Consider the following 8,285-nt stretch of genomic DNA (forward strand, 5'->3'; position numbering starts at 1 on the left):
GGTTTAAGTAATTTGCCCAAGGTCACACAGCTAGGTTTTTTGTTTGTGTGTGTTAAGTGTCTGAGGTCGGATCCGAATTTAGGTCCTCCTGACTCCAGGGCCAGCACTCTACTCACTGCACCATCTAGCCACCCCTCCAGGGCCTTTTTTTAGGTTTTTTACCTTTTATTCAATTCTTTGGGGTAGTTCCACCATTCCCTATATAATTAATTAACTCAATGCCTAGCACATAGTAGGAATGGAATAAATGGTACTTGATTGATTTGTCTCTGCACTTCTTTTCTTCTTAGGTGAAGGCACTATTGAGCCATGATAGTGGGAGTGACCACCTGGCATTTGTCCGGGCTGTGGCTGGCTGGGAAGAGGTGCTTCGCTGGCAGGATCGTAGTTCTCGAGAGAACTATCTGGAGGAGAACCTACTTTATGCTCCCAGCCTGCGTTTTATCCATGGTGGGCCCCTAGCTCCACTTTCTTTAATCTCCCTCCCCCCCCCCCCCCCCCATAATGAGCTTCAGTGCAGGCCCCTTCCCCGGCTCCTGTAGTTCTTGATCCTATTTCCATTAGTTGTTCTTAGCCTGTATTGGATAGAGAGGCTTCACCCATCTTACTTTGTCCTACCCATATATACACATTCAGGCTACATAGGGCTTCCTAAGTGATGACTGGGACCTCTCAGACTTCTCCCCCTGCATCCAATTTTCTTTTCTCAGGCCTCATCAAGCAGTTCTCAGAGAACATTTATGAGGCCTTCCTGGTGGGGAAACCATCAGACTGCACCCTGCCCTCAGCCCAATGCAACCAATACAGTGAGGAGGAGGAGCTGGTGAAAGGGGTGCTCATGGCTGGACTTTACCCCAACCTCATTCAGGTATAGGACCTGGGTATGGCATGGTGGTCCTATCTCATGACTCGCCTTGTAGGGGGAAAGGGGAAGTGGAGAACAAAGTGTATCTTGACTCTAAAGACAGCAACTCTTGGATTCCACATGGGTAAGAACTCTTTTTCAGGCCCCTTGGCAGGATGAAGGTACCTGCCCTGCCAGGCTACTTGGCCCCCAAGCCACACACACGTTTTTATTCCATCCATTTTCTTTGTGTCCCACAGGTGAGGCAGGGCAAGGTGACCCGGCAGGGGAAGTTCAAGCCCAATAGTGTCACCTACCGGACCAAAGCTGGCAATATCCTGCTGCATAAATCAACCATTAACAGGTGTGCAGAGCAGTGAAGGCCATAGAAATAAAAATTGGGATGGGAGAAGGAAAGGATTCCAGGGAAAGTGATGAATCTTGACAGTTTTTTCTCATCACAGGGAGGCCACTCGTCTGCGTAGCCGTTGGCTGACGTATTTCATGGCTGTCAAGTCCAATGGCAGCGTCTTTGTGCGAGACTCCTCCCAGGTCCACCCCCTGGCTGTGCTGCTGCTGACTGATGGAGATGTCCACATCAGAGGTGGGTGCCTAGTTCCCTTGGGCCCCTTCCCCTTCCTTTGAGGAACAAGTGATCTGTTCTTGTCTCACTAGATTCTCTTCTAGTCCCCTGGTGGATGAGGCAGCTTTTTCCTCATCCTTGCTTCCCTTCCTTCTCCCAAACCTAGATGATGGGCGCCGTGCCACCATCTCCCTGAGTGACAGTGATCTCCTAAGGCTGGAGGGTGACTCACACACGGTTCGGCTGCTGCGGGAGCTTCGCCGGGCCCTAGGCCGAATGGTAGAGCGGAGCCTCCGCTGTGAGTTGCCCGCCCTGCCACCAGATGTGCAGCAGGAGCACAGCCAGTTGCTGGCCTTGCTCGTGGAGCTGCTGCGTGGGCCTTGTGGTAGCTTTGATGTTCGTAAAACCGCTGATGATTGAGCCCCTCCCCGTTCCCCGTCCTTGGGGCTATGTACAGAGCGCAAATGTTTATTTAAATAAAGTTCTATTTATCCCTTGTGAATGCACTGTGCACTCCTTTTTTCTTTGGTACTTAAGCTTCTGTTCCAAAAGTTGAGGTGGCTACTTAGAAGCTGACAGCGATCTTGAGGGTGTAAAGATTTCTTACCCCGAGATGCATACCGTGTTTCCCCAATAATAAGACACTGTCTTATAATTTTTTGGACAGAAAAACCACCAGAGGGCTTATTTTCAGGGGAGGGCTTATTTTAATGAACATTGACAGCAATTTTAATAAACAGGTAAATGTGAACAAAAAAATGTACCTTTATTCAATAATGAATTCAATAAAGAACAGGATGACGCACTCACTGCTGCAGCTCGGAGCGCAGCGTGCGTTTGGGGGGGGGTGGGGGATGGAAACGGAGGGTGCATAGAGGGTACCGTAATGTAGCGTGTAGCGCAGGGGATCCACCTTCACTACAGTAGCAATCTCAATAGGGCTTATTTTCGGGGGAGGGCTTATTTTAGAGGAATCTTACACAGTAAGGGGAGGGCTTATTTTCGGGATAGGTCTTATTATCGGGGAAACACGGTAGCTCCTTTCTCTTGTTTCTGGAGCAATATTCCTCCCAAGCTATTGGCTAGATGGGGAGACTTTTTGGGGTATAGGGAAAATTAATACTCTGCCTCATGCACCTCTCTGTGCAGTGAGGTGCTAGTAGGTAAGATTTTCTTCACTTCCATGGTGTTGGGCAGACCTAAGTTCTGCCATGGGACCCTGGGCAAGTCAACCTAAAAACCGTGTGGCCTCCACCTGCAGATGTTGTAAGGTTCAGATGAAATCACACACTTTTAAAGATGAAAAGGGATATGTTGTGAAAGTGCTTTTTCTAAATTAAAGTGGTAGAAATATTGTTTTTCTCATTCGGCTATGATTACTGTGTCTTCCTTGATTTTCTCTGTTCAGTCGTTAAGCACTTAGTATATACCTTCAAGAATTTACATATTTAATATGTTTTTATTCTGCATGGGGTGGTAATACATGCATAAAGGCAAGCAAAAAAAACAACGTAGGGTGTGAAGGGCTATGTAATACAGGCTAATTGTATTTTAGCCATGTGAAGGGCCAAGAGAACCAGGCCAAGTGTATTTCAGCTTTTGAGACAAGGGATCCTTGGTGGAGTAATATCAAAGGTATCAGCCTACATACAACCAGGAGACTGAGGTGAACAGTCAATTTTTTTTTTTGGGGGGGGGGGGAGAAGGTAGGGCACTTGGGGCTAAGCGACTTGCCCAAGGTTACACGGCTAGTTTTTGTGTTGTGTCTGAGGCCGCATTTGAACTCAGGTCCTCCTTACTCTAGGGCTAGTGCTCTATTCACTGCGCCACCTAGTCACCCCTAAAGACAAAAACTAGAAAGGTGTATCTGAGTTAGGATTTGAAGCACCTTAAATGTCAGGCTAAATAATTTTATCCTTCAAACTCAGGGTTGGGAAACTGCACTTAACAAATGAGATCCTGTTCTTGTACAGAACAAGAGCCATCAAAATATAAAATGTTCTTTACTTAAGAGTCAGACTTGACTTTATATCCCAGTTCTTACTGTATGAGGAGGCAAATCGTACTTTGTAAGTTAGCGTGTGATGGGTTTTGTTTTGTAGTAAGAACTGGCTTAGAATTGTAAGGAAAGCAAGTGCTTTTTAAAATTTCAAAGCATTACAAAACTTCAGCTTTTTTTAGTCTACTTGTAGTATGGCATCAGGAACCAGAAGGACTGACTAACAAATACAGTGGGGGGTTTTCTACACTATCACGTTCATGTTTTTCCCATTTCTTCTCAGACCTTCTAGGTCCTCTTGAGATTCTAGATCTTAGAGCTGCTCTGCTCATCCCAGCAAAGGGGGCCTTGAGTGCCTCGGCTTTTAAAGGGCAAGAGGAGGAGATGGGGAAGGTTTTCTCCTGGTTCCCGATTGAGGGCTCCAAACTCCCTAGGAGAGTTGAGACTGAATAAATTCAGAGTGGCTCTGGAAATGAGACTAAAAATTCCCAGATTCCATGCTCTTATACATCCTGTTGCTAGGAAGGGATTTTAACTCCGGGAAGGTCTTCAATTATTCATTATTTCTTCTAACACTGTCAATCCACATTTACCACAGACCCCAAATAGGAGAGGCTTTAACCCCAATAGCAGCAACATGCTATCCCACTGAAACAAAGCTCCCCCAACTTTGCTTCTTTGGGAAACAACCGACATAAAGAGGTGGGAAGTACAGTAAGAGCTTGACAGAAGATCTTGCCTTCTGCTACGGGCTAGATTTGGGGCTGAAGGACAGAAAAGAGTGAATCAGAAAGTCCATTGCTATTATGCACTTGGTAGTTTTTTGTTTTCTTGGGAAGCTTTATCTCCTTCACACTTAACAATAAATGAGGAAAAGAATACAAAAGGATCCCCTTTAGTAGATTAGGAAGATAAGGGTTCACAGAAGTGCAACAAGTTCTCCAAGTGACTTCGGTCCTATAAGGAGCCAAAAAGGAGGGGCAGTGCACCTTTATTCTACAAGAACAACTAGGGAGAAACCAAGTTGTTTGGGAGCAGAAATGAGACAGCCATGTCCCCAGGTTAGAACACTGAGAAGCTTTATTTATGTAGTTATTTCAAATCTTTACAATAGTCAAAATCACAAGGTCACTCAGAGTGCCATACAACAGCTAAGAGGGGCAGCAACAATAACCACGAGCAAACTAGGAGAATGAGAAAGAAAAAAAACCCACATCTGAGACTTTCCCAAACATGTCACACCATCCTCTTTCTGTGGACCATGTTCCTACACCAGCCTGACAGATGAGGGAGGACACGGGTCCTCTGGGACCCATCTGAACCTCACTCTCCATTGGCCAAGAGTCACTTTCCTAGAGTGTGGGGGAGGGAAGGTTTAAGGGGAAATGTTCATTCCAGGTTTTTGCCTGGGTGGCAGGGCCTCCTTGCTCCTTTGGTTGGCCAGAAGTGGGATGGGGAAGAGACTACCCAACCACATCTTTCCCCTCTGTTCCCCAAGTCCTGCTCCCTGATATCCATAAATGGGGGAAGGAAGGAGATAAAAGTTCAAAGTATAACATTACTATTACTAAGAAGGGCAGTTTCAAAGTAGGGCAAGGTCCAGCCCTCATGAAAGGTTATCAAAATAATAGACATTTTCCAAGAGATTCAAGGCTTCTAAGAGGATGGCCCTGTCCCCCTCCTATGAGGCAGAACTTGCCTAGGACCTGCCTGTTATCCTGGGGTAAAAGTACTCATCCAACACCTGAGAGAGGGACATAGTGATAAAGATCCATGGGAATAACTGAAACTATTGTCATCACACGTGAGAGGGAAAAGCCCACTAATGCTGGGAATTACAGGATGGACTGATCAAGTAATCTGACTTAATATGGACCTAGGTTCAGCACTTACAACTCTAGCCCAAGAGAGGCAGGTGCCTGCTGTCTTCTCTGTCTCTAGTCTTCCCGCACTTGGGTAGGTGACTAAAGGAAACCCTCCTTTCCTCAGCTTTTGGAGAAACTGAAAGGTTCATAGGCCAGGTGCCTCAGGAAAACTTGAATGTTTGAGGTTAAAACAAGAATGCCCCCAGGGGTTACTGCTCAAACCACCAGCTGCCCCAGGCAAACTAAATGCTCTCTCCACAAGTAGGTCCAAATTCCCAAAAGCTGTCTAGATAGCAAGGGAAGCTACTGGAAAATAAACTTTTATTTCCACGTGCCATGTGCCCACTCACTCCTTTACTCAACTGGCCAAGGAAGATCCCCCTTTCCTTTTTAAAACAAGCCTTCTCCTGATTTCCTCTTGAAGGAGCTTCTACAACTTTCTTCTCCAAAAACCCCAAGCTCACTGAGACTCTGGTTCTCATTTCCTACCCGTTTTGCAATTCCTCCACTCTATGTGATTTCAAGGCAAGTTACAACTCTCTAAACCTCGGTTTCCCCTTCTATAAAACAAGGTGGTCAGACAGGGCCATCTCTGAAGTTCCTTCAAGGTGTGGTCTTTTTTGAGTCATAAGCTCTATGGATTCAGTCTGCTTTACCTTGGCAAGAATTAAAGTCAGGTCATCTGGAGGATAAGACTGAGCTGTAGGCACAGTACTTCATGAACATTACAAACAGAAAGACCTTAGCTATTGTGTAGCTCAAGACAAAAGTCACAGCTTTATCCCGAGAACCACTCACCAGTTAAGGTAAAGCAGCTGGGCACTGGCAAGGGGAGAGGGTGAGACCCGCCCCTCCACCATCACTAAAGGCCGCCTTCACCCCTTTCCTGGCCTGTTAAATCTCCTAAGCCCTGGGAGTTTACAGAAGGAAAAAGTTGGGGGTGGGGGAGATTACAGTGGGAGGGTCAAAGGGAGTGGATTGAAGTCAGTCAATAGGAGTATGGTGGAAAAGAAAATCTCTTCACCCAAAACACACGGCTTAAGGACCACATTTGAATTTAAATAAATTCCCAGCTCAAATGGAAAATGACCATGCTGCCTCTGGGGCCCAAGTCACAGGAAAGGGTCAGGAAGGGGTTGAATACTGACTGCTGGCCAATCCTGTCAAATGCAAAGCTACCCTAATGGATCTGGTTTTTCCAAGAGGAGAAAGCATTTAAGAGACTCCCAGACATTTTCAATGCAAATTACATTATGTTTTAATGTCGTTTTATTAGAAACCATGCAAACTTTAATATAAAAAATACAAGTGCAATAAGAATCTTCATGTGTCATACAGATCCCAGGATTTGACATCATTCTTGTTGACTTTCCCCAAGAGGAGCACCTAGCCCTTGGGGGGACTCTTCTGGGCCCCCTTCCATTCTTCACCCTACCCTTCTCCACTTAACCAGTATGTCCTCCATTTCTAATTCTCTTTTTCATTTGTTTCTCTGTCAAACCTGATTCACCCTCTCCTCCTTAAAATTCCGGGCACAATGCTATTTGGGGCTACTTCACCTGCCCCACTGGGACTCTGTCTCTCAAAACCCAATTTCCTTCTCTGCTATAGCCCCTTGGTGAGAAGACTCCTGATTCTTCAGGGCCTTAATCCTGTGGTATAATACAGTACATAAAACCCATGACCAGTCTTTGTTAGAAAAGATCAACACACACACGCACGCATGCACACACACACGCACACACACACACATACACCCCTTGATCATCACACACCAAATTAGATCCTTCTCACAATAGAAAAAAATCCCACCTATTTATCCCAACTCCCCCCAACTCTTGTCCCCTTTACACTCTTCTTCTTCTACACTCCTCTGAGGAGCCAGGCCTATCCTGCAGACCTCAGGCCCAGACTAGGGCATCAGGGCTGCAATCCGATTATCTGACTAGGCCTTTGGCCACAAAGAGTTCACTTCTGGGTACAGGCACCCATCTAATCCATTATGACAATTCAATGTATTCCTCAAAGCCATCTTCCCTTCAACACATTCTTAGTACTTTCTTCAGACATGGCTTCAACCCATAAAAGGATTTCATGGGATTTTTAGATATTAAAAAGAAAGAAGTTACATCTGCATGGATATGTATGTCAATATAGAGATCAACATCTCTACCTCTCCTAGGACTGGGGTTGGAAAAAGGGGAGTAAGGGGGAAAAAAATTAATAAAGGAAACTTAGATGAGGCTGGTAAGCACAATGAAACTGTCAACACTTCACAAAAAAAAAAATGAAAAAGCTAAAATTACTGGGTAAAAACAGCCTAGTGTGTGTGCATTATATATTTTTTCATTAAATAGGAACACCAGAAACTTAAGCAGCAAGAACAAAATTTATGTTGGTTGGTTGTTTTTGTTGTTGTTGTTTTTTAGTTTTTCTCTCTAATTTTTGTTTAAAAAAAAACAAACAACAAAACAAGGAAATTGGCTGCCAGCTTTTTCCATTAGAGCTCAAGCCAACCCTCCTTAGCACTGCTCCTGGGAGTGGCACAGGCCACATTATGTATGGGTAGGGAAAGAAAACCAGGTTTGAGACATGCATGGGATGCAGGTGGACAGGAGGGCGGCATTAGGAAAAGCTTCAGCTTTCTTCCTGTCTCTAGTATTCACCTCCCTCCAAGCCCTGCTATGGAAGAAGTCCCGTCCCCAGTGAAGGTCCACCTGTCCAAAGTGGGAGATGACAGCAAGGGAAGTCTGGGCTCTGAGGGACTGAAGCATGGGTGGAGAAGGAAGGGGGAAGAAGAGACACACTGAGCTCTGGCATTCAAGATCAGTGTGCATGTATGTCTTGGGAGCATGGAGTACAAAAGAGTTGAGCTGGCCTATCCTCGAAAAGGGCTCCCCGAGAGGCCATGAGAAGGTGGAGCCCAGTCACAAGCCTTTGGGAGAATAAGCCACTGGGGCAGCTCCTATTGCTGCTGCTGCTGATGCCAAGGGG

The 8,285-nt window shown here is 45.7% G+C and overlaps 1 protein-coding gene across 9 annotated transcripts in view; it reads left to right on the forward strand.

Annotated features, from left to right (window-relative positions):
• Positions 1 to 1,929, forward strand: part of DHX30 (DExH-box helicase 30) — a 32,199-nt gene extending 30,270 nt beyond the window's left edge. For all 9 annotated transcript variants that reach the window (XM_069095934.1, XM_069095941.1, XM_069095933.1 and 6 more), the window contains 5 exons: positions 291 to 450; positions 711 to 868; positions 1,105 to 1,208; positions 1,309 to 1,448; positions 1,594 to 1,929. In XM_069095934.1, coding sequence (XP_068952035.1) covers positions 291 to 450; positions 711 to 868; positions 1,105 to 1,208; positions 1,309 to 1,448; positions 1,594 to 1,847 — 816 coding nt within the window. In that variant the 3' untranslated portion in view covers positions 1,848 to 1,929. The remainder of the gene's footprint in view (positions 1 to 290; positions 451 to 710; positions 869 to 1,104; positions 1,209 to 1,308; positions 1,449 to 1,593) is intronic.
• The last annotated feature ends 6,356 nt before the right edge of the window (positions 1,930 to 8,285 follow it).

The sequence above is a fragment of the Petaurus breviceps genome, unplaced genomic scaffold (assembly GCF_028583685.1).
Source record: "Petaurus breviceps papuanus isolate PSGF00001 unplaced genomic scaffold, PetGlider_PUasm1.0 227, whole genome shotgun sequence".
Classification (NCBI taxonomy): Eukaryota; Metazoa; Chordata; class Mammalia; order Diprotodontia; family Petauridae; genus Petaurus; species Petaurus breviceps.